The 26,277-nt window shown below is 50.3% G+C and overlaps 1 protein-coding gene across 4 annotated transcripts in view; it reads right to left on the minus strand.

The window, feature by feature from the left end:
- AMPD3 (adenosine monophosphate deaminase 3) overlaps nt 1-20,925 on the minus strand; it is a 41,982-nt gene extending 21,057 nt beyond the window's left edge. Inside the window, exons 1-4 of one of the 4 annotated variants that reach the window (XM_067749921.1) lie at nt 20,907-20,925; nt 10,965-11,190; nt 4,943-5,147; nt 1,550-1,712 (exon numbers count right to left, since the gene is read on the minus strand). In XM_067749921.1, the coding sequence (XP_067606022.1) occupies nt 1,550-1,712; nt 4,943-5,147; nt 10,965-11,185 (589 nt within the window). In that variant the 5' untranslated portion in view covers nt 11,186-11,190; nt 20,907-20,925. Of the gene's footprint in view, nt 1-1,549; nt 1,713-4,942; nt 5,148-10,964; nt 11,191-13,566; nt 13,818-14,501; nt 14,818-20,288; nt 20,797-20,906 lie in introns of those variants that run through there. The other 3 variants (XM_067749920.1, XM_067749919.1, XM_067749918.1) reach the window with 3 other exon arrangements.
- Between the last annotated feature and the right edge of the window lie 5,352 nt (nt 20,926-26,277).

The following is a 26,277-nucleotide window of genomic DNA, read 5'->3' on the forward strand; positions in this document are numbered from 1 at the left end:
CTGTTGTGAGGGCTGCACTAGCAGGTAGAGGAAAATGCTTTGTAAACAGTAATACATCGTAAGGCATTATTCTCATTACTCTCATAGTGGGTTTTCCTGGCTCTCGATAAGCTCTGTTCTGGCCAAGGAACAGGTTATCCTGAGCAGCAGTAGAACTGGGGGCTTCAGCTCTGCACATCAGCCAACCCCGCACAGGGTCCAGCTGCCTGGCTGCCACCCCAGGCAGGAGGAAACCCTGGAATCTTCATCAATGGAAGGAATGAAGGCGGAGTAGCTGCCTGGGCGACCCCCATCAGTGCTCGGAACAGACTGCCCTAGAGCAGATGTGAGGCATCACAGGGGCTGAAGCAGCAGGGGGGCAGGGAACTGATGCCCCCCACACACACTTCAGGCACGGCCACAGGCCATCTCAGGAGTCCCTGATGTGTGCCAGTGCCTGTGAGACACACGCAGTCCAAAGGCCTGGGGGGACCACTGCCTCCACATCACCACACTCATACCCGGGCCCCCGGGGACTCTGTTCTGTATAAAGTACACCTTCGACAGTCAGTCCTGCCTGCCCTTGCCAACACTGGAGCGGGTGGGATCAACTTCCCTCAGACAGACAGGGAAACGGGTTTGGGAGGGCTGAGACTTACCCAGGGCCCCAGGTAGTAACAGATGCCCAAAGTCGAGGTCTCAGAGCTTCAAGGAAAGCAAGAGACAGGAGACATCTTGGCACCAACTCCCCCCGAGGGGGCAGCCAGGGTCCTGGGTGCTGGCACAGGCCACCAGGCCCTCATCCGATACCCCACCACCAGCTTTCAAGATCGAGGTTTCCTGTTGTCTTCATTCATATTAGTTAACTTACAGCCTCTGCTGCTCCTGGGTCTTTCACAGGCCAAACAGACTCCACCAGAAACCATCCTGCCTTCTCTGATCCCTCCTTCCCCAAACTCCACAGCATCAACATAACTCCTATTTACCAATCACTCCCCAGATGCCAGAACTGCACTAACCACTTCACGTGCATTCTCTCGTTTCATCCTCACAACTGGCCCAAGGGATAGATATTAGTATTCCCATTTTACAGATTGAGAAACTGAGGTTTGGAGAAATACCTTCCTTGCCCAAGACAGTGGTGGAGCTTAGATCGGAATGCAGGTGTGTTGGATTCCAGAGCCAACTTCCCTGCCCTGGGAACACACCCTCTCTACTTACCCACACGCCACCCACCTCACCACCAATTTGGCATTTACTGTCTGATTGTGTTTAAATATCCAGCATGAGGCTGCCTGTCTCCCTGGAGGACCCCCAAGATCAGGGACTGTCTTTCACCCCCTCCCCTGTCTCTCTCAACTTGTACAGCTCAACCAAGGGCAAGGCACACAGTGCACGTGGAATCAATCCTCGGGGAAACCAGCAAAAAAAATCAGTGTAGGAGAAGCCAACACCAGGGCTCTGCCCTTAAAACACCATCTGGGGGAGATACATCCAACCAGTAAAACCTCCTGACCAACCCTCGGGCCATGCCCTGCTTGAAAGCCCACCTGCAGCCACAGCGCCGTACCTGGGAGGCCCTCTTCCAGAGGTGCAGCGTCTGCCCGCCAGTGACCCAGGTACTGGGCCGTGGTGCGTGGGAAGCGGTGGTAGGCGAGCCGGGCGTACTTCTCCCGGATCACCAGGGCCTTGGCCAGGCTCTTGGCGGCCTGTTCATAGTCCTCCACGGTGATCTGCAGAAAAGGGTTCACACAGCAGGCCTGAGACCACTGACCTAGCAAGACCTGCCGCAAGGTTAGCCCTTGACGAGCAGCAGGCAACTTGGGTTTGGGGAGCATTCCCACCACTGTGGGCCCAGTGGTTCCCTGTGCTTGAACGGTTTGTACAAATACCATGGTTAATGCCGGACACCCAAGTTCCTTCTGGGAGTCTGGACCCGAGGGATGTGCTCTGCAGATGTGTGGCCACAGCCCCAGTGAAAACCGTGGCTGCTGAGTCTCTAAGGAGCCTCCGTGGTAGACGACACTTCACACGTGCTGTCACAATTCAATGCTGAATGGATTAAGTGCGTTCTGGTGACTCCACTGGGTGGGGCTGCTGGGAAGCTTGCTGCTGGCCTCTTCCAGACTCTGCCCCACGTACCTCTTCCCTTTGCTGACTTTGCTCTGCAGCCTTTCCCGGTAATAAATCCTAGTCCTAAGCACAGCTCTGCGCTGAGTCCTAGGAGTCCTCCTGGCAAATCACTGAACCCAGCAGGGGTCTTGGGGGTCCCCTAACACAGGAGGAGATTTGGGGCTGTTGGAGAGAGTCAGGTACCCCAGCCTGCACACTGCAGGCCAGCCTCAGTGCGGCTGATTAAACCACAAGCCAGCTGCTGCTGCCCCCGGCCCAAGAAGAGGCACAGCCTGGACCGTATCCCCGATCAGGGTTAGCACCATCATTTTCAGTTGAGAAAATACATGGTTTCTTCGGAGGTAAAGATAAAAACTTCTGTGTGCTCAGTCTGCTGCTTTGCCAACCCCAGGCTTCTGATTCATCTGGTAATCACCCCCGTTCACCCCGTCAACAAGCACTTGTGTGTTATGGGACAGACCCTTTTCGTAGATTTCATTTTGGTCCTCACTGCAACCCATTTTACAACTGGGGAAACAGAGACCCAGAGAGGATAAGTCACAGGAAGTCACGAAGTCAAACTTCAGACCCTGATCTGACCGAGTCCCAAAGCCCAAGTATGCTCTGCTTTCCCAGAGCTGCCTCACGCTCAGAGATAAATGAGATAAATTCCCACCTTCCAGAGGGCTCGTTAATCTTTGTCTCTTGGGAAAGACAGGTGTGGAAGAAATCTGAACGTGCTGGGGGAGACAGTCATTCATAAGAGAGGATATGAGATGCAGCAGAGGGAGGTACAAGAGGGAGCACAGAGCCGGAAGGCTGGGGCCTGGACCGTGACCCCTCTGCTTTAGTAAAAAAAAATCATTTTTAGCTTTGAAATGTTGTAAACATACAGACAAGCACTGAAGATAATATGACAGACACCCATGTATCTACCTTCCAGAGCTAACAATTTTAATATTTTTTATTGTTGTTTCAGATGTCTTATATGTTTACATAAATAAATCATCTCAGATAACAGCTAAAACTCTGCCCTCCTCCACCCACTCCATCCTCAGAGGAAGGAAGTTGGTATACATCTTTCCCATGCACGTTTTTACACTTTTTTTTTTTCCTTGCTTCTTGTTAAGGTAGGAGCTTCTCCTTTCCTGACTCCAGGTGTCCCCATGAGGGGGTGTTAATTCCATTTTACACTTTCTGATGGCTTAGAAGAGCAACAGGAATAGGTGAGCGGACAACACCGTAGACACAAATATGTCCCTGCCAACAATAAAGCCAAATACTGTCTGCAGGACTGAGGGACTCAGCAGGGCAAGGGGCTCAGGCCACGGCTGGAGGTATCAGAGACGTGCTCAGAGTCCCAGCAGACCAGCCAACCTGTAAGCACTGCAGGCCTCATGCCTGGCGGCTGACCCACTGGGGGCCAAGGCGACCTGCAAGGTCAGCCTGCCTCTCATAGACTGGTGGCTCTCTGGGGACCACTCACCAGTTCAGGGGCTCAATGCCCTACAATGTGCCAAGCAGGAGACTGACTGAAAGGAGCTAGTTAATGCACCAGGCCAACGTCCTCCCCCCCGTTCAGCTGGCTGTCAGCCCACCTCTAGTCTCCCCTTCCACTGTTCTGCCCACATGCCAGAGGCTGGGTGGACACCACGGACTCCTGGTCAGGATACTGTATCTCCAGGCAAGGCCTGTGTTGTTTCCAATACAACCAAAATTCCCATGCATAGAAAGGAATTTAAATAAAGTATGGTTCATCCACACAGTGGAATACTATGCACTTGTAAAAAAGAAATAACAAGGAAGTTCTTGATGTATTGATATGGCATTATCTCCAAGATGTACTGTTACATGAAAAACCCAGGCTCAGTATAATGTATAGTAACCACCATTTGTGTAAAAATAAATAAATCAACTACACGGGCATAGTAAACTGTAGGTACACAGGCCATCTATGTGAGAACACACCAGAAACCAAAACCAAGGATTGCCTCTGAGGAGGGGAATCGGGTGGCTAGAGGACTGATATAATTTTTGTACCTTTTAAATTTTAAGCCATGTGCAAGGATTTTCTATTGCTCAAAAAATAAATTTTTTTAAGCTAGAAGAAAACGTATAGAAGAGTAATAAGTCACTTTGCTTTCTCAGATACACTATATATTCTAAAACTACTGTTAAAAAAGAAGAGAGACAGAATAACAAGGCCAACTGAGGGTAGTAGGTTGAGGGCCAGGGAGACGGAACCAAACCTGGCACTAAGTGATACTTCTCTTCAAGAAACAAGCAATAAAAAGGCATCATCCAACCAGGTGAAAGGAGCACATTTTCAGTGACTGAGCTAACCGACTTGGTGCAAACCAAGCTTGTTTACTTTCTTGTCGAGACCTGCTCGTCCTGCCTGGCTGGTCTAGCCTGTATTTAAGGACATGAGTCCAAGCACAGAGGAGGAGCTGATTCAGCAATAACTGATTTCGCACAAACCAATCAACACCAGGACTTAATCCATTCAACATCTGGGAACACTAAAGAGCCCAAGCTGGAACCGTCCCCAATGGGCTACAGGGACAGAGGGCAGTGTTTCTGGGCCCACAGCACATATGGAACCTACGGGCCACACGGTGTACCAACCTGCAGCCCTAGGCCCTCCTCACAGGGAGAGCAGCGCCCTAGACACACACCCGCTACATCGCCTAGAACCCTCCTTCTCTCCAGGCTCCTGTGCCTCCTGCCTGCCACCTCCCAGACACCCACAGACCAGGCCAGGCTTCAGGGCTGGACGTGACCCCACGGGACCCCAGCTTTGGCACAAGGCATATACAACACTCACAGAGCCCCCGCAGAGACGCCTTACCCCAGCACAGTAGTCTCCGCTGATGGTGACCCGCTGGTACTCAGGCATGGCATAGGGCGCAGGTGCGGGCTGGGGAGGGGCTCCGGGGAGCACAGGAGCTGCTGCAGACACGGCTGGGCAGGCTGTCGGGGGGCCCTTCCAATCTTGCTGCGTCGGCATTTGCAGAGACAGGGACTGGGACCGAATCATCTTAAAACTTTTCTTTCTAAAAGTCGAGGACAAGGAAAAGTGAAAGAAAGCAGCGAACTGGGGCGAGTGATGAAGAGTCTCTGTTATGGACATGGCAGGAGAATTTGGCTCTGATTAATCAGCGGTGCTGGTCCTACCGTGAAGAAGTTTCTAATCGTTCGTGCCGTCCTCTCACACTCGTCTCTCTGCATGCAATATCCCAGACACCCCTCCCTGCGGCCACTAAGAACTGCTGTGGCCTGCGTTTGCAGGGCGCGTGGAACATGCAAGTAGGCAAATGTCTCAGGAGACAGAGGGCAGACCACCCTGCAGGGGTCTAACACCAAGGGCAAGTGAGGTGAGCACGATGTCGAATCAACCACCATGCTGTCTTCAGATAAGCCAGACTCTGGGTCCCAGCATATGAACAGTCTCAATCACAGTGCACTTCACAAAGTTAACAATTTGGGGCATTGGAGCCAGAAGAGATTGTGACAGTCAAGCAGTCCCACCTCCTGTTTTCATAAAGGAAGAGTCAGGGGACCAGAGATGGGAAATGGCTTATACGAAGTCACGGCAAGGTGCAGCTGGCCCTTAGCTTCCCACCTCCCTGGTACCCTGTCACCCCAGCTGCTCCCTCCTCTAGCCTGGCATGTGCCCTCCTGGCCGCTGCTGGGGCAGGCACAGGTCTGTAGCTTTGTTATGGGAAAGGGACTGATCAGCATCAATTTCAGGTCTCTCTGGACCTGTCACCTCGGGACCAAAAGACGATCTCACAAACTCTTGGGGAAGTAAGCACAAGGTTGGTTTAAAACGCCACAAGCTCGTGCTTATTTGCAATGCTGATTTGTGAACCCTCACCTTCCTCATTAACTAATCAGTAATGTTTCAAATGACACCACCCCAAGTCCTAGGATCTCCAGGCATAGAGTTAAGCAGCAGGGAGGTGAGGCCATCAGCACTCCCCTCTCCCACGTCTCTCCCCAGCACTGCCACCCAGTGATGTCCAACGCCAGCAACCAGCTGACTACTTGCCCTCCTGTGTCACAGGGCCCAGCAGCCTCCTGGGTACTATCCCAGCACAACCAGGGCCTACAGCCACCAGCGAAGGACTCAGTGACAACCGTGACCCACCAGAGCCCCTAGAACCCCTCCTTTTCTCCAGGCCCCAGCGACACCTACAGGGTGTGGAGAAATCAGCTGATCTCCAAACCGACCTTATGACTCACCCAGAGGCAGCTGTCTTCCTCCTGGCTCTTGGCCGGGTCTCTTCTCACAGACCCACGGCTGATTTTTCAGGAACCACCAGTCTTTCCCGCCCTGTCTATACACCCACTGCTTGCCATGGCTCTCTGGTCCTTATCTGCCCACATGTGTTATCCCCTCTTAGGGGACAAGACTGTTTAGACCTGGAAAGTGGAGGCGGGCGGCCCTTTTTCAGAAGTCTGTCTTTGCCCTGACCCCAACCCTACATAACAGATGCACTGAGTTGTTCAGGAAACCCAGGCTGGACTCCAGAAACCTCCAGCCTAGGCTTTCCCCAGCCCACCATCCATCCATCACACGGAGCTGAGTCAAGCATCCCATTCCAAGGAAGATACCAACTCATGTCTGTCAATCATTCCTCAGAGGCAGACTCACCTTGAGCAATGAGGTTCCCACTTTGGCATCTTTTGGATGTTCGCACCTAGAGGAAGAGCCGTTACTTTGGGCTCCCTCTCCTGTTCTGACAGAGTCAGCCAGACCCTGGGAGACTCTGGCTTCTGTGTCACCCACACGTCTGCCAGGTCACTGTTTTTATCTCTATGCCAACTATACCCCTGCAGGCCTCAGCCAATGCCGCCTGATGACCAGTCCTGCTAAGGAAAAGCAAGGTGACATCTAAGGTGAGGAACAGGTAAGAAAGTTTAAAAAAAAAAAAAAACACAATCAGAAAGCTGTCTGAGCCAAAGCCCACCAGACTTGTGCAAGGAACGTCCATATTCCTCTGCCCCAGGGAGGAAGCCAGAACCCATCCATTACGGCTCCAACCTTGGTCTTCAGGTGAGCCCCAGACTGTCACACGTGAACATGGGCTGGGAGCTCGGACTCCACAGGGATAAGGGACAGGTTTAACAACAGATGGGGCAGCTTCTTAGGGCCCACACGCCATGGGCCAGGGCTTGGAATAACCAGAGCTAACCACTAAAGCTCGTCTCTAAGAAAACCGGAAAAGCTAAATGGAGCCCAAGGAGAGGGCCCACTTGCTGGCTCGCAGCTCTGTAGGTGAAACGTCGGCGTGGGCTCGGCTGGGCTCTACGTCCGGGGTATTGAAAGGCCAAACCCAGGCTGGCCACACTGGGCTCTTAGCTGGAGACCCTGGGAAAGAATCCACTTCCAAGCTCATGCAGGTGGTTGGCAGAATTCATCTCCATGTGGGCCTAGACTGAGGCCCAGGCTCCTCGCTGGCTACTGGGCAGGGGTCGCCCTCTGATTCTTGTATGTAGCGCCCTCCATCCTCAAAGCCCGGCACAGCGCCTGGCTCTGGCGGGAAGGCTCCACATGAGCATTTAGGCTCCAGAATGTCAGGGAGCAGCCAGAGACAAAGAGGAAGCTGCAGAGAGGGTTCCTCCTCCGGAAGATTCACATCTGAGTATTTGCATAACGGTGCCTCTACTGAACAGCGAGGCTGAGAGATAAAGCTGGGGGTGCACAGCTCCAGAGGATGCTGGGACATCTGACAGGCAGTCTAGGGACCAAGCTGTCCTCTGGCAGAAAAGAAGCCAGCGGGCAGCAGGGAACTACGGTCCAGCTTTTCCCTCCATTTCATTCAGAAGCTGGCAATTATACCCTGGGGAGTAGCCCCCAGTGTCATTCCAGTGTCTTCTCGTGGAAGCAAGGACCCCAGCCCTGACTGGAGATGGGACAGCCTCGTGGTTAAAGTGTGGGGTCCTACCTTCGACAGACGTGGATTTGAGTCTCTGCCCTGTCACTTACTGGCAATGTGTCCTAATCAGCAAAATCGAGATAAGAATATCCACTTGATAAGCTTCATGTGGGGCTTAAAGAATGAAAGTAAACTGCACAGGGCAGCACTTAGCCCACAGGAAGCAGTAGCTGCTGTTGCTGCCCATCTCTGCCACAGGAAGCTGGACAGATAGTTAACATCTCCGTGGGGCTTCCTGTGATCCAGGCACTGCCCTAAGCCTTTTGTGTATGTTAATTCCCTCATTCCTCACAACACCCCAAGAAAGTAGCTCTTTACCATATCTACTTTACAGATGATGAAAAACTGGGGCACAGAAAGGTTTCCTAATGGGCCCAAGGTCACAGAGCGTACCAGGGAGTGGTAGAACACAGTGGCCCAGAGAGCCGTGGCCACCCCGAGGTAGCATCTGTGGTGGCAGTGGAGAAACAGGATGTCTTTCTTCTGCCACACGTCATCCACTGCTCACCAACACAGGCCGAGTCCTGGGCTAGATCCTGGGGATCCAGTGGGAGCCAGATAAAGTCCTCAAGGAGCTTCCAGTCAAAAGGGGCAGACAGGGCTTCCCTGGTGGCGCAGTGGTTGAGAGTCCGCCTGCTGATGCAGGGGAAACGGGTTCGTGCCCCGGTCCGGGAAGATCCCACATGTCGCGGAGCGGCTGGGCCCGGGAGCCATGGCCGCTGAGCCTGCGCGTCCGGAGCCTGTGCCCCGCAACGAGAGAGGCCACAACAGTAAGACGCCCGCATACCGCAAAAAAAAAAAGGGGGGGGGGCAGACAGATGCAAACCAAGACCATCACAACCTAACAAGTAGGGAAGGAGCAAAATTTCTGGAGATGAGCTTGTAGAGGAATTTCTGGAAACCACGGAGCATCGTTTAGACTTAGAGTAAGAAGGCTTCCATTTTGCCATTAGCCTGGGCATCGATAAGAAGAGAAGACTCTCTTTTGAAGACGTCAGGCCCAGTGTCGCTCTGTAATGGAAACTGGCCTCAGAAACCTATTTCTAGTAATACGAAATGCCAGGACTCCTTCTCATTATTAAGGGTCCAAAATGCTCAATTCTTAAGACACAGAACGCCGGCAGACCATTCAGTTCATGAAGTTAGCCCTCTGTTCAGTCAGTGTAGTGTGGACCAGGGTCTCCCCCATCAGCCTCTTCTTTACCCTCCAGGGATGACCTGTCCCCACCTCACTCAGCACAAGGCTGGCACTCAGAGCTGGCCAATGGCACCAACGACCCCTTCACTTCACAGCCCCTCGGAGGAAGGAAAACACTTATTTTTTGGATGATGAACCTCTGTTCTTACCTTCATACAAGTACTTGACATTTTACTACTTTCCAAAAAAAAGTTAAGGAAATACTGAAATTCTGTCCTACCAAGAAAGGAAAGGACTTGCCTTTTAAAATAAGGCGGTACCTTAGGAAGGACCTGATGATGGACTAGGTGGCAGAGAAAGCCCAAGTTCTACGACGTTAGCCGTTGGGGTCTGCAGTACGCCAGCCAGCCAGGCACCCAGCTACGGCCCTGCCAGACACGTTCTCAAAGCTTTTTATTCTTTAATTCTGCTCTCCCAGGTGAGATAAGCTAAAAGGGTGAGGGCTTCCCAATGCACTTGGACAAAGATCCAAACTATTGGGTTGGATAAAAAGTGTATTTGGGTTTTTCCGTAACATCTCACAGACAAACCTGAACAAACTTTTTAGCCAGCCCGATACTTACCAGGGAGCACAGACCACTCTGATCTGGGCCCTGCCTACCCCTCCAGCCGGAGGTCATGGCTCTTCCCCCTTAACCACACCTCTGCCCAACATGGGCCTCCTTGAAGATCCCTGAGGGCCTCTGTCCTGGCTGCTCCACCTGTAAGACTCTCACCCAGCTCTACCCAGAGCTAGCTCCTTTATGCCCTTGCAGCAGCTACAACGTCACCTCCTAGGAAAGACCTTCCCTAAGAACCCAGTCTGAAAAAGGACTCTCCCTTCTCCATGCGTCAGCTGGCTGCTGGCTAGGTTTGGCCAGTGGCAACCGGTGGGGGAAACTGGAACATGCCAGAAGGATTAAAGCCAGGTATCCCTGCCTCCATCTCTGCCTTGGGAGGCATCTCTGCAGCCGTTGCCTCTCCCCCTAGGCTACATTTTCCACTGACAAGGCCACCACAGTTCCAACTTCTCTACCCCAGGCTCCAGCAACACCACCTCTCTCCACTGTCTCTCTGCCTGGGGTAGTGGCTGCTTCCTGCTGTGTCTAATCTCCGGGCTGCCTCTCTCCCCACTGCTTGCCTCCTCGGTTCTCTACCCCCTGTAACCAATTCCCTGCATGAAAATCCTATTTCCATTACTCAAGTAGTTTCTGCTTTTCTGGTTAGACCCTGACTAACACAGCACTTACCATAACTTGTCATTTTTCAATTAAGTGGTCCAGTCACTTAATTACTGTCTAGGCTGACTGTAAGCTCTACAGAGCAGGGACTATACCTATCTTGTTCACTAATGCATCCCCAGTGCCCAGCACAGCACCTGGCAAATAGTGAGCTAATTAACAGTGCAAAGTACATATACATTGTTAATTAGCAATGAAAAGAAGTAAAACATGTTTCCCAAGAAATCCTCGAGTTTTCAGAAAGAAAATGGAAATGTCATTTGGAAATGGTGTGTACTTGTGCACATGATTTGTTATTAAAACATCAGGAGAGAAAGTGGTTTTTGATCTTTTCAAGCAAACAAAGGCACCAAGACACACTTCAGTGAATAAGCGGTGAGTTCAGTAGTCTTGGTTAAGAAATAAACTCAGTTCCCAGGACAGCCGAGTTCACACAAAGCGTCTCATCCAGGACACACGCCCACAGCACGCCTGGGTCTGAACAGCCCCACCCAAGTCAGGGGGACAAACCTTTTCGCAGTCTCCACAGACTTCTGCTCCGCCAGCTCCTTCTGCAGCTCCCTCTCCTTGGCCTCCTTCTGCCCGATGGGGCAGTCCTCGGGGACGGTGAAGAGGGACAGGACATCTTTGCTGTCCTCTTCTCGGAGCACTTTAGCGAACACCTTCTCGGCCAGGAGCCGGACTTGCTCGTCCACCTCGGAGATGTTCAGCTTGGGGAACTGGCGCGGCATCTCGACTGGCAGAAAAAGAACCAGCGTGAGCCTATAAGAATTACTGGACCACCTGAGTCACTGGTGAGTGGCAGGAGAAGACACTGAAAAAAGGGCCAGGTGCCCTGGTGCTTGTGGTCAGCTGTCTACTTAGGAACTCCCCAGACCAAACCCTGCAGGCCAATTTTTAAAACTAGCTCCATAAGTGACTGGATGGGAAGGGCGTAGGTCCAGTTACATCTCACGAGAACGCAAACGTTCAGAAGTGAAAGAATGAACTGTCCAACCAAGTCTACTTCTGTTGTCCTGAACCCAGGGAATCCTTAGCGCGTGGGCGGCCCCGTCCTTCCCGCCTTGGTTTCCATGACAGAGCAGAAAGAGGAGAGTTCAGAAGCCCCTTCCTGCAGGCTATGAGGAGGTCGTGCCACGTACTACAACGTCCAGACTTGCTTCCCACTGCACATAGGGGAAGACCAAAGACCTAAGGGGTTACTGATTAGCATAAGGTCCCAGGAGATCCACAGCTACACTCCTCACCACATAAAATGAGGCCTTTTGCTGAAATGAAATCATAATTCCACCATCTCCCAAACCCTCTGGAACTTCTAACAAGACAGCAAATAAAATAAAGGTTTGGGGACAGGGAGACTCTTTACCTCTCACAACCCCACTGAAAACTCACTTCCTCAAAGAAGCTTGCCCTTATCCTCCTCTGCACACTGGGCTCCTGTCAGTAGCTGGTCTAAATCGCCTGGTTGGCTCCTTTCTTTACTGTCTTTCTGCCTGTCTTTCAACACTTACATAGCCCACAGTAAGTACACTCTGCGAAGCCCTGTACATTCACGAGCTCAGTTTATTCCCATTTTACAGATGAGAGAAGGAAGGCACAGAGAGCTAACTTGCCCAGGGTCACACCTCTCATAAGTGGGCAGAGACCTGAGCTGTTCTCAGTCTCTGGCTCGCCTGTCCCTTTCCTCTCTAAGCCTCTGCTGAGGGATTTGAATGCGGGCACCTGGCTCCTGCATCTGTCCTCTAAACCACTACGCTGTGCTGCTTCTCTCTGTCTATTTGGGGGTCAGGACAAGTGTCCACACTGTCCCTCACACTTATGGAGCAGACCAATACGGCCTCCTCTCCACAAGCCACCTTCACCAGGAGCGGCTCTGGAAGAGGCGTTTCCTGTCCATCCAGTTTCTTTAAGGAGGGTTTTGAAGAGAGACGTGGCTTTGTCAGCCCGACAGAGGAGGACGAAGGTGAGACAGGGCCCAGTTGCTGCCTGGCAGGGAGAGGAAGCAATTACAAGGGAGGAGGGACTCACTGAACAACCCTGGGGCAGTCATTCTCTCGGCTCACAGTGTTCTCACCTGTGAGATAAGGGGATTAGACTAAGTGATCTCCAAGGCCCTCTCAGTTCTAGGTACCAGGGAGGTTTCTGGTGCCTGGGGAGCCTTGCTGCTCTGGTCTTCTCTGCGGTACATGGGTCTAATTCATGACACAGACAGGAGTGAAGCAAGCAGGCTGGTAACGGACAGGCACAGTACCCCTGTGGGCCCCTAGACTGTAAAACCAATTTCCTCCTTCCCCCCCACCCGGCCCCCAGGGCCAGGCCTTTCCTGGGCCTCCTTCACCCTCAGGGGCTTGAGTGGGAGGGAGCTGGGAGGTGAGAGGCAGCCCAGCACGCAACTGCTGGTCCGTGGCAGCAGAGACCAGGACTGCAAAGGCCTATCCTGCAGAGATGAACAGCTGACTGTGGAGATTTCCACATCCTGATAGCAGAGAGAAGGGGAAGCTGGAAACTATCAGAGCAGAGGCCAGAGAAGGTGACAGAAGAAAGAAATGGAGAGAAAGACAAACAGCTAAGACCCGGGAGGAGCTGTTAGGGGAGAACAAAGCTGGGCCCCCAGCCCTCAACTCTAAGGCCCCGGGCAAGTGCAGCATTCCAAAACCTCACATCGCATCTCAGAAGCAGACCTCCAAAGGGCCCCAGGCAAGAGGCAGCAAATGCCATAAACCATTCAAGCATCTGACAGAGTAAACCCACTTCTAGAAATTGCTTCTAAGAAAAGAATCTGAAGGAAGGAAAAAGCACAAACATGTTTACCTTCACTCTTTATATAAATAGCTTTAAAATGTCCAAATGAGAGCATACTCGCTTGAAAAAAAAATTAAGCAACCAAAATTATAACTATGAGGACAGTGCAATCACATAAAAAATACCTTGTGAGGACTTCCCTGGTGGCGCAGTGCTTAAGAATCCACCAATCTCAACAAACAGGAACGTTTTCATAGCACCATGACCCCTCCAGAAAGGGAGCACAGTGCCTCTTAAATCCCCTCCTTATACAAATGATGCTGTTTCTTGCTCTTGCCAGACTCCCCCAGTTAGAACCCATGACACAGACCTGAGCCTGGCACTGGAGTCTCCATGGCCGATTCTGAGGATGCCACCCAGGTGACGCACTTGGGCCAAGGGCTGCGTGCTGCCGGGGAGGCTGAGCTGAGTCAGTGTAAGTGCAGCTAGCTCGGTTCTGTCTGCTGCTGGGGTGGGAGGTCTCTGCTTTGCATATCGGTGAGCACCCCTCAGTAAGAGCAGGAAAAGTCTGGGCTGGAAATTCTTCCGTGAATATGAAATGGAAGCGGAAAATTTCCAAGAGTCCTACGGGGCCCAGGTAATGCTAGTTATCATGGCTGCTGTGTCCGGAATGCAGCGTCCTGGCCCGGTTCACAGCCCTCTTCAGAGCAGGAAACTAAAGCAACTGCTGTCCAATGCAATAGTGCATTCAGCCTTCCTGACAAACCTCAGACGATAAGCCACAGCCTCCCTCTAACGTCCAGACCCCTCCTGAAAGCCGCGCACTAACCGCGATACCATCACCCGTGCTGCTTCCGTTTTGAACCCCGCCTCGGGCTTGGCCTGGGACCCGGTTCATCTTACCAAGGGAAGTCGTCTATACACACAGAGCCTGCCCTGGTCTCCTCAGAGGGCCCCCCAAACAGTCCTGAGGGCACCCCAGGGCTGGCGGGGGGAGCTCCGGGCCAGTTGCTAATATGAGCCTCTCCCCACCCCCTCTAAAAGAGGGAAGGGCCAGGAACTGGAAAGGACAGAGACTCAGGGGGAGGGGACATCTCAGCGCAGGAGCAGGCAAGGATGAAAAGACGGGCATGCCCTGTCTCATTCCTTCCCTTCTTCCCTGAAAAGAGCTGCACATCACAGGTGACAGGGCAGCCTGACCAGCTCTGCCGGAGCGCACGTGCCTGCCCACCCCTCCACACCCAGGGAAGAGGCGCCTCCCGCCTGACCCACCCAAGCCCACCTGCCCCAGCCTCCCCTTCTTACTGCCGCTCCCGGCTCCCATGTGGGCCTCCAGCTCGGAGGAGCCTCCTGAGCGCCGGCTGGACGCGGCCACCCAGCCACCACAGCTGCCGCTCTCCCTGCCTCAAGGGACCCGCAGAGCAGTCAGGGTGGATCACAGCAGCATCACAGGTCGCAAAGCTCCACTCTTCATCCGTCGTTTAGGAGAAGGATGGTCCTCTGTGGGGAAGCTCACAACAGACACACAGCTTCCCCGTGACTCAGACCAACAGCGTGGGTCTGGGAAATAACCATGAGCAAAAGGGCTATTTCTGTGGTGCTGTCGAAATCCTGGGGAGAAGCGCCCAGAAAGGATGGGGCCAGTTGTTTACCGGGAGGCTGGCTCCAGCCCTGACCTGGGCCTGAGTCACCTCCTCACGTCCGATCATGAGGTTGTGCCTTCCTGAGCCCACATAATAACTCCTGTGCGTACAGAGCAGGATTACAGGGTTGACACACGATCCTCAGGCCGCTGCCGGGCTTTAGCTAGCAAGAGATTATGAACCCCCCGTCCTCACAGCTGTTTCATAAACAGTGCAACCAGCAGGCTACAAGCAACCTAGAGGGAGGGTAATGTGTATTCATTAAATAATTAAATGACCTTAAAACGGAAAAAAAAAAAAAAAAAAAAAAGAAATCCGAGCCCTTAGTACTATCCTGCCAGAGGGAGGAGAGGCAAACGATTCCTTCTGCTAGTGTGTTTGGGGGGCGAGGTTGGGGGCGGGTAGGACGGGGCTGCCATGGGAGCATCCTAGCCCATGCATCTGAGAACCGACTTAGACCCAGCATATCCAAGGAATCTTATTCTGCACCTTTAACCAGACCGTGGATACCCTTGGTCTAAACAAGCATTTTCCGAAGTGTAGTGTGTACAACATAAAAATGTCAGAAGGCTGAGACAGGACTGCATACCACAGTCTTTATGGGGATTCACACGCAATTCCTACTAGTAGGTCCTAGACATCTGAGAAGTCCTCCAGTCAAGAAAGCTGCTTAACTTTCTTTAACCCAACACACTTATTTGACCCTCCCACCACTGCCACCATAGGGAAAAACATCCATTAATATCCTGGGCATAGGCTTTGGAAAATGCCTTCCACTTTGAGCCTTCATTTTCCAACCTAGAGAAAGCTGCCTTCCTGGGCCCCAGTGACCAGTGTGAGATCTACTCCATCATGTCCATACAGAGATGGGCAGCAGACCCACTAAGATGACACAGGTTGGGACAATGGCCAAGGGCCCCGCTGTAGGGATACAAGACCCTCCAGAACAGTTTAGGAGGAAACTGTGGCTCTGTTTTGGGAGGGCAACCTTTGCTCAGGACCTAACAATTCCACCTTGAGCCTAAGCTGTCTCTGCTCCCCGTGGCCCAGAAGTCCCTCTGGATGGAGGAACACTGGTCCCAAACGCAAAGCCTTTTCCCTTTTGAAGGAACGTTAAGACAATCTATGATACTACTGAATGGAAGAAAATATTGCTAATGATATAACCGATAAGGGGCTAATATCCAAAGTATCAATATAAACAGCTTATAAACTCAACATCAAAAACACAAACCACCTGATTAAAAAATGGGCAGAAGACTTGAATAGACATTTTTACAAAGAAGACATACAGATGGCCAACAGGCACATGAAAAGATGCTCAGTATCATTAATCAGAGAAATGCAAGTTAAAATCACAATGAGAGGGCTTCCCTGGTGGCGCAGTGGTTGAGAGTCAGCCTGACGATGCAGGGGACACAGGTTCGTGCCCCGGTCCAGGAAGATCCCACATGCCGTGGAGCCGCTGGGCCCGTAAGCCATGGCTGCTGAGCCTGCACGTCCAGAGCCTGTGCTCCGCAACAGGAGAGGCCACAACAGTGAGAGGCCCACGTACCGCCAAAAAAAAAACAGGACTTCCCTGGTGGCACCGTGGTTAAGAATCCGCTTGCCAATGCAGGGGACACGGGATCAAGCCCTGGTCCGGGAAGATCCCACATGCTGCGGAGCAACTAAGCCCGTGTGCCACAACTACTGAGCCTGCGCTCTAGAGCCCACGAGCCACAACTACTGAAGCCCGCGCGCCTAGAGCCCATGCTCCGCAACCAGAGAAGCCACCGCAATGAGAAGCCCGCGCACTGCAAGTAAGACCCAAGACAGCCAAAAATAAAATATAAAAAAATTAAAAACAAACAAACAAAATCACAATGAGATATCACCTCACACCTGTCAGAACAGTTGTCATCAAAAAGACCACCACAAATAACAAATGCTGGCGAGGATGTGGAGAAAAGGGAACCCTCATACGCTGTTGGTGGGAATGTAAATTTGTGCAGCCACTGTGGAAAACGGTATGGCGGTTTCTCATAAAGCTAAACACAGAACTACCATATGACCCAGCAATTCCACTCCTGGGTATGTATCTGAAAAAATGAAAACACTAATTTGAAAAGATACATGCACCCCAACGTTCACAGCAGCATTATTTACAATTGCCAAGATATGGAAGCAACCCAAGTGTCCGTCAACAGATGAATGGATAGAGAAGATGTGGCACATATATACAATGGAATACTACTCAGCCATAAGAAAAAATGAAATTTTGCCATTTGCAACAACATGGATGGACTTGGAGAGCATTATGCTAAGTGAAATAAGTCAGAAAAAGACAAATACTGTATATTATTTATATGTGGAATCTAAAAAATACGAATGAATATAACAAAAAGGAAACAGACTCACAGATACATAGGACAAACTAGTGGATACCAGTAGGGAGAGGGAAGTGGGAGGGGCAAGATAGGGGTAGGGGATTTAGAGGTACAAACTATTATGTATAAAATAAATAAGCTACAAGGACATATGGTACAACACAGGGAATACAGCCAATAACTTATAATAACTATAAATGGAGTATAACCTTTAAAAATTATGAATCACTATATTGCATACCTGTAACTTATATAATATTATACATCAACTATATCTCAATTTTTTTAAATAGACTTAAAAAAAAAGACAATCTATGATAACCAGACCCAGGCCTGCACCTCCCTCCCAGGAGACCAGACTGCATTCACTTTTTTTTTTCATTGCCATGAGATAAAGACCTACAATATTTATTAGGTTCAAGGACATAAAGTTATTGTGCCAAATCAGACTGCATTCACTGTTATCACTTAAGTGTCCCTTACAAAACCCCAACAAACAGGAAAGGCTGGAATCAAATTATGACTCATCCCAAAAGATACGACTCTCCCCTCCCCAAAAGGATGCTGTGGGGTTGCCTATAGGGGCCCATCTTCCTTCTCATTTCTGAGGTGTGCATGACTCAGAGAGGCGTTGGGCAAAGGGGCTTTGCCCACTATATATCACCTCCATGACAGACCTCGCCCACCTCATTCACTATTGTATCCCCATGCCTGGAATATAGCAGGTATCAAGAAATACTTGTTGAATGAATGAACGCATAACATAATTAATGGGTCAATGAGCTAAGTGGTGAATCTATCTATGCCAGTGTCAAGAGTCAGCTCGGTGTGTGGTTAAGAATATGGATTCAAGCCAGACTACCCAGGTTGGACTCCTGTCCCACCACTAAGGTGCATGACCTTGGACAAGTTACTAATTTCTCTGGCTCAGTTTTATTCCCTCTAAAATGGGGATAATAACAGTGCCAACCTCATAGGTTGCCATGACAATTAAATTAGTTAGCATGTGTAAAGTGCATAGAATAGTACCTGGCACAGAATACGTGCTTTATAAGTATTATCTCAACTCATTATCATCCTGATACCAGGTACGAGAAAGTCCAGCTGGGAAAATGAACATGACCTTTCATGTAGACACTGAATCCTTTCACTCAACATTTACTGAACACTATTATGTGACAAGTACTCTCTCAACTCCTATTTGGGTGCAAGGAGAAGGCAACCATGTTCAAATGTGAAACCGTATCAGGAAAAAGAGCCTTCTCCTCTATGAGTGATACTTCTTGCTGACTTTGCATGGCCAGCACCCCAGCCTTGAGCCCATCCTCTTGGGCCCTAGCCCCTCCTAGATCAGAGCCCAAAGCCATGATCTCCTGTCCTAGATATGCAGCAGCACACAGAAGAAATAAAGGATTAATATTTGGGGGGAAGAACCAGGGAGGCCAATGAGTAGCTTTCGGGGAGAGAAGATCTTCTCCCTGCTTAACCGTAAGGCTACATTTTATCTGCCCATGATATTTTCAAAACCAGGGATTGATTTCAAAGCCATTTGAAGAGTGATTCACCTAGTATGAGGACAAGGAAAACAGGCCTCATCTCTCCAAGAGCTTCCTGACCTTGCTGAGAGCCTTATTGAGGCTCTCCAAAGAGCCAAGGTTGGGGCTCAGAGGTCCCAGAGTCTCCCAGCAAACCACCCACGTAAGTCCCATGATTCTTAGCGCAGCCCCGAACCGGCATCTTCAGAGTAAGCCGGTCCCTCAGAGCTGCCACTAGAGTTGCAGCCAGGTCAGGCTAACTACTCCAAACCTGCTAACACTCCAGAAGGTAAGTGCCGACAGGGGCTCTGTCTGCCTGGCCCTACGGCTTGACTACCACTCAACACTGATGCTTCACAGCCAGGGGAGGAATTTCTCCCATGAGGGTTCCAGCTGCAGCCAACTCCCCCCTAAAGATGGCCAAATGTTGGTCACCACATCCAGGGGGATAGCCAACAAGGGCTCAGGACCATGCTGAAATTCCTACTAGTGCTGCCAGCTGTCTTCACTCAGCTCCTTTGCTAATTTGTCATGACCAAGCTTCCAGCCACATACAAGGACCCAACAGTTAGTGTAAGTGACACTCTAGTTAGCAAGCGTCTCCTACTCCAGGGCCTCTCAAAACTCACCCCAGAGGCCTCTGCCAGCCAAGGCAAGCAGTTCCACTGGCAAAGCAGCTACCAGGAAGTTCAAGGGCACAAAGCAGACTGCCAGATGCAGTACACCTATCTCCCTTGCCAGGAACGAGCTAAAGAGGTAAGGATGAAGGCCTCCAATGACCCCATCACTCTGCCATCCTGCCCATCCCCCTGCCATCCTGCCCATCCCCCTGCCTCCAGGTGGAAATCCTCAGCCCTCGGTATCTGGCCAGTCCTCAAGCACTAGAAAGTGGTCCGGGCTCTTAAGTGGCGGCAAGTCCCGGGTCCCATGATTTCTCTAAACCTTTCGAATCCAATGTCGGTCGCCAGGGAGCTGAGGTATGGCGGGCTCACCTGAGGCCTCTGGAGCCCAGGCCACCGCAGGAACTGGGACAGGAGCACAGTCCAGGGCCCAGGCAGGGAATGAGCCCGGGATCGGAGCCGCCGCCTTAGCGGGCAGGGAAGCCCAGGGCCAAGATTCCGACCCGGGGGCGCTCCGACCCCCACTGTGGGCCGCCGGGGGCCGCGAGCCGTGGGTTCAAGGTCAGTAGCGCAGCGTCGCGCGCACTCACGGGCTTCAGGGGACAGGGTCATGCAGTGGGCCAAAGGGGGCGGCTCGCAGTCTGGAGAGCAGGTGGCGACGCGGGTCAGGGCGAACAGCGAGCACCGCAGAAGGGCTGCCCCGCCCTGCCGCCGACCCGCGGAGCCCGGGCCGGGCCTCGCCCCACGGCGGGAGCTGGGCGGTAGCCGGCGATGCGCCCCGCGGCAGGGACAGGGGCCGGCGGTCCCGGGGCGCGGTGCTGCGCCGCGCCAGCCCGGAGCTCCCGGGCCGCCGGGCGGGAGGAAAAGGGCCGCTTCCGCAGGGGAGAATCCCGGGGGTCTCGCGCCGCCCCAGCCGGTGACCTACCTGGGCGCGGAGCAGAGGAGAGGCGAGGAGCCAGCGGCAGAGGGGCGCGGGCCGAGCCGCCGCCGCGGAGGTCTGTCCTGTCCGCCGCCCACCCACCCGGCCGGGCCGCTGCTACCTGAAGCGCAGGGCCGCGCGGCCAACAGGAAAGGAAACTTGAGAGAGCCCAGGGCGCGGCGGCCTCCGCCCTGTCCCTCGGCCGGAAAAGCGCCCGCCGCAGCCGGGGGTCAGGTCCAGCCCGGCTCGCCTCCGCGGTCACCCCCGGGCCCCAAAGCGTTCCTCACGATGTTCGGATCTTCCCAGACCTCCTCCCCTGCCGGGACTTGTCCCAAGGAGAGATTGTGGGGTCAGCGCCCCCAAACAGGTGACTTACTCCCTGGGGCTGAACTGACACACTCTCTCCTCCAACCCTGTGCTCTGGCTTACACACCCGCCCCTCTAAGTCCGGATTGACCTCTAGTTGCCAAAGCCAGTGGGTGCTTTATAGCCTCCCCTAGTCGCTTCTCCCCAGCCTTTGAACCTGCTGAGCACACCTTCCTTCCTGCAACCCCCTTGGAGTACAGTTTCCGGAGTCGGCGCCTGCAACCACCACCCCTCTCTCTCTCCAGATTTTCTACACACCTTAATGACTGCAGCTTCTCAGCCTCCAGGGCCTGGCTTTTCATTGTGGTGGTGTTCTCTGGGGTTCCACTGCTCGGCTGCCTGCCCCATCTGGGGATCTCACCCACTCCCATGTTAAAACCTCCTGCCTGCTAATGACTCTGGAACCTCCTCTCCAGCCCAGAATGCTCCAGAGCTGCAGATGGCATATCCAACCAAATGGACACATCTCCACTAGAGGTTCCTAGACCGGAGGAAACGTGTCCAAACTCAAACTCCTAATTTCCTTCCAGGAACGTGCCAGAACCCACTCCTGTTCCTGTGTTTCTGTAACCAAGCAAGACTCTATAAGGCCTTCTAGGGACAGACTCCTCCCACCCTCCCTGTCCTCCACCTGCATCTTGTTTGTAGAAAAACTTTAGCATCGTAGGCCTTTCCTGAGTTCCACATTTAATCAGAGAAGTGAGAAAATGCAGAAGCAAAGGAAAACAGTCAAGTAAGACAAAAATAATAATAGTTTAGCTATAAAACAAAGTCAAGGACCTTTAGTTCCTCTTCGAGGGCTACAGATAATATTCTGAGCCATATGCTTGAGCTGTTTTGCAGAGACTGAAACCTCCACCAGGTGGAAGGCATTAACTGCATGCTGATCAACAAGCACATAGACCCCAGACAATTAGAACCAGAAGGTTGATGATGTTGACTCCCAATTATCTCACCACCCATCAGAAGAATGTCCAGGATCTGATCACCCACCCTGTTGCCCTCTCCCTGTCTTTAAAAACCCTTCCCTGAAATCCATCGAGGAGTCTTTTGAGCTTTACCCGCCAGTACTCCTTGCTTGGCCTTGCAACAAATGCTGCACTTTCCTTCACCACAACCCAGTGTCAGTAGTTTGTCAAGTGGACCCAAATTTCATTAGATAACATTTCCAGCCTTCTGGGTGACAGCACCACCACCCACTCCCCCAAGCCACTCTTGAGAGCTATCCTCGACTCCTTCTCCCTTTCATATCTCACACCGGTTAGTCACCAAGGGGGAAGCGAAACTATTCATTAGTGTCCTGATGGTGCTAACTGCTTTCACATTGTCACATTTGTGCACCAAGTTTTATTCCTTCTATGTCCTAGCCTGATATTTACAATTTATTTGTAAGTTATATGCACATGTAACTATATAAATACATTATGTATTACAAGGCATGCTAAAAGTCATTACAGGATTGGGTAAAGATGAAACAATAATCTTAAATTATTTCAATTTTAATGAATGGTACATTATACCCTTTTCCCTTCACTTTAAAGTTATTAGCAAAAATGTGTTTGAGAGCAACATGATTAAAAATGATTTCAATCAATCTTAGTTTAATATTTTATGAGACTAGAAAGTATGCTTTTAAGTTCAGTTAATGTCAATACTTACTCCTAATGGCTGTTAATTGCAAAACAAAGCCAAAAACCTCACAAAGATAAATACACCCAAATAAAAAAGTTCTGGGTCTTCCCTGGCCACCCAGTGGTGAAGACTTCGCCTTCCAATGCAGGGGGGGGGGGGGGGGGGTGTGGGTTCCATCCCAGGTGTGGGAGCTAAGATCCCACATGCCTCCAGGCCAAAAAACCAAAACATAAAACAGAAGCAATATTGTAACAAATTCAATAAAGACTTTAAAAATGATCCACATCAAAAAAAAAAAAAGTTCTTTCACTACACTTATTAAATCACAATTCTCACTGCTTAAATCCCATCTACCAATTTTGCAAATGTGAAATTCCCCCAGGAAACTCTTCTTTGTCCATGAAGCCCACACTCCCAATGATGTTTTTGTTATCAAGCAAAGGTACACTGCCTGATGTGCATAGGAGCCAATAATATGGCACTGGTTTTGAGGGAGAAGAAGCTTTATTGCGAGGTTGACCAGCAAGGAGACAGGAGGCAAAGTTCTCAAATCTGTCTCCTTGATCCAGGGTTGGGGTGAAATTTAAGAGGTTAGAGGAACTTCAAACTTGGAAGCTGACTGGCTAGTCTTGAATCAGAACATATAAACTACTCGTGCTACTGGAAGATGTTCCTTATTGAAGGACCCCCTTTGCTTTGTTAAGAGTTCCAGTGGCAACCTTTTGATTCTTTGAGTGCTGTAGACTGAAGATTCTCAGTTGGGGGTCATCCTGAAGAGATGGCTTCCCATCTTGCACTGCTGTTTCTGTAAAATAACTCAAGGTTTGATTAATCAACCTATTTAGGGAGGCAAAACCAGTTTAAGCTGGGGCTGTTTCAACAACCTATTTAAGGAGGCAAAACCAGTTTAAGCTGCTCAGTGTTTTATGAGCTGTTTCATTTTCATCAGTTGTTCCTGCAGATATTTTTAACAATGGGATTTTTTTAAACTCCAGAAACTCTTTATTTGAAAGAATGTAATATAGGTTTAAAAAGTATATTTCTTAATTTTGAAGACAGTGGCTATGACAGTCTATATAGTTGAAACTGACACACTTCATTTTGGCATTAAAATCACATGATAATGGAAACAGTTACAGCATCAATTTTCAAAGTGCTTTCCCCATAACATGATTATTTTAAAGCACGGTTACATTCATTGCTAAAATATCACCTATACCTGAAGGGATACCTTGTGTGACTCACATGGAGTCCCTCCCTGCCCAGCCCCAGTTTTGTATTCCAGTCTGGGCAGCCACTGCATTGATATTTACTCTTACACATAAAAACCACAGCATGTTATACTAGATATATCATTCACATTATAAACACATCTTTTCTTTAGTAGATCACAAGAAGTATTTCTTTATGAATGCCATCACTGAAAAGACTTAAAGTAAAACATATTAGCAACTGGCATCCAACCATAATCCAACTTCCACAACACATAATATGTTCTAAACCATTTTTCCAAATCTTCGACGACGTTTTCTGTGTGTCTTTCAACAGAATGCATTTTTACGTGTTGCCATCTTCTCTCTGTACCAATTCAGTCACTTTAATCATGGCAAATAGAACAGTGGGTTTTTTCCAATATACTGACTGACATTTTGCCTTTTACTATTAAATAAAAGAGATTTTACTCAAAAGAGATTTCTAAACATGTTTATTACATTTAATAATAGTTCACAAAAATACACGACTAAGTATCGCATGACGTGGAAAAAAATCATCGAGATTTGTCTTCATGCTCTGGGTGTATAGAATGTACATATCTCGCTGATCATGATGGCATATTTATGTAATTATTAGCTAATACCTCAAAGTGCAGTATCCCCCTAGGCTGGTTGTTAACTATAGCGATGTAAATCCGTATTTTGAGAGGTCTTTTTTTATACATTTGAACTTTTTTCTGATAGACTTCCGTATCAGAGATATCATCATAATGGATCTCATATGAATAGCAGGAAATTGTTAGCTCTACCATTTTTCTGAGTTTGCTTTTGCTTGTGCTATCCATATTACAGCGTCCCTTCCAAGACCCCTGCAGATACTAAAATCCATGGATACTCAAGTCCCTTATATAAAATGGCATAGTATTTGCATATAACCTATGTACATCCTCCCGTATACTTTAAATCATCTCTAGATTACTTATAATACCTAATACAATATATAAATAAATACTATGTAAATAGTTGCCAGGCACACTGCAAATTCAAGTTCTGCTTTTTGGAATGTTCTGGAATTTAAAAATATATATATTTTCCATCCTCAGTTGGTTGAATGTGCAGATGCAGAACCCATGGATACAGAGGGCCAACTGGATTTTCAATCTATGGATTTCTTTGCAGGAATCGTTTCAAGCTACTTGTCCCTTTTGTGAGAATTAGTTAAATGCTAGTTAGATGATATAATCTATCTACCACCTGGGCTACAAGTAATTCGTAATACCTTGCGATCCACTTGAAAGTAACTGGAACAGTGAGGGTGCCACTGTCACCCCTCCCCTATGTAGTAGAATTCCCTCTTCCCTGAGGACACTTCTTCTATGACACATGACATGGACACCTGACAAAAATGTCGAGTAAGGGTGACTTAATCCATACAGTAAATATTGCTAAATTTATTTTTACACTAAAACATAAATACAAAAAACATACCTCATTTTATTGTGCTTCGCTTTATTGCACTTAGCAAATATTGTGTTTTTGACAAGTTGAAGGTTTGCGGCAACCTTGCATCGAGCAAGTCGGTGAGAACACCAACTAGTAGCAACCAACACAACCGTCCCCCGCCCCACCTCCATCCCCCAGCAGCACCATCAGTCTCTTCTCCATTCTTCTGCCACCAGGGGCAGACATCCTGAGTCCTTTCTCCTCCTCTCCTCCAATCTGCCCTTCCCTCCAATCATTCAGACCTGAACGCTTTGGAGAGCACTGGGCCCCGAGCTGTGGGTTACCTCCAAGGGTGCTCTGACACTGGCAGATGGGGATTATCTGAGCATTTTTGGAAGCCCAGGGGTCTGCGCTTCATCCCCCCAACCCCTACTAACACCGTCCTCTGGGTAGTTGTTCCACAATGCGCACACGCACATCCAAGATGGGCATGGCAGCCTCCAAATAACCAATTCATCTGTCTCCTTTTACCGTCTCCTGAACTACAGAAGCAAAAAATCTCACCCAGGAGACGATAAGAAGGGGGTTCTGCTTCTGAGAGTGCTTTAGCAGAGTCTCAGCAAATACATTCAATTTTCAAACCAAAGTGCCCCCGGGCCTTCTACTAATTGAGTGAACTGAAATCATAGCATATGGTCTGGAAACGGGGCAGAAATAGGTCCATCAGGACTATGTAGTGGCTGGAAAATGAGTGCTCCGGGCATGGAAGGGCATTGTGGCCCCCACTGGTGCTGTAGCATACAGCCTTCGCCCCACCTGCCTCCCCACTCCAGCTGGAGGTTCAATTCCACCCCCCCCCCAGGAATTCTATTTTTTCTGGCACAACGCACGCCGGATGTCAGTTCCCTGACCAGAGATTGAACCGGGGCCGTGGCAGTGAAAGCCTGGAATCCTAACCATTAGGCCACCAGGGAACTCCCTCCTCCCCTACAGTTTTGAACTCCTGTGTGGTCAATCATCCCTAAGCAAGCTGGAGTCTGACAGCATGTCCCCTTACAGTTAACAGCTGATTCCTTCTTTCTGAAATGGGTTTCTAGAAAGGAGAGAGACAAACCCGAGCACCTTGAAAGTTAGCGTGAGTGTGAGCTAGCCCCTAGACCCAGAGCACGTGCACTCAGGATTGGAAATGGAGCTGTTGTGACAGGAAGTGGGGAGATGTCTTGTCCTCATGCTCGGGCCTGGAGTGGGGCTAGTGTGGAGTCTTGGGGTGCCCGGAGATCTTGGGCTTAGAGTCCCCCAGTCACTCCTCTCTGGACTGGAGTGAAGAGGGTCAGTGAGTG

Source organism: Pseudorca crassidens, chromosome 9 (assembly GCF_039906515.1).
Source record: "Pseudorca crassidens isolate mPseCra1 chromosome 9, mPseCra1.hap1, whole genome shotgun sequence".
In the NCBI taxonomy this organism is placed as follows: domain Eukaryota; kingdom Metazoa; phylum Chordata; class Mammalia; order Artiodactyla; family Delphinidae; genus Pseudorca; species Pseudorca crassidens.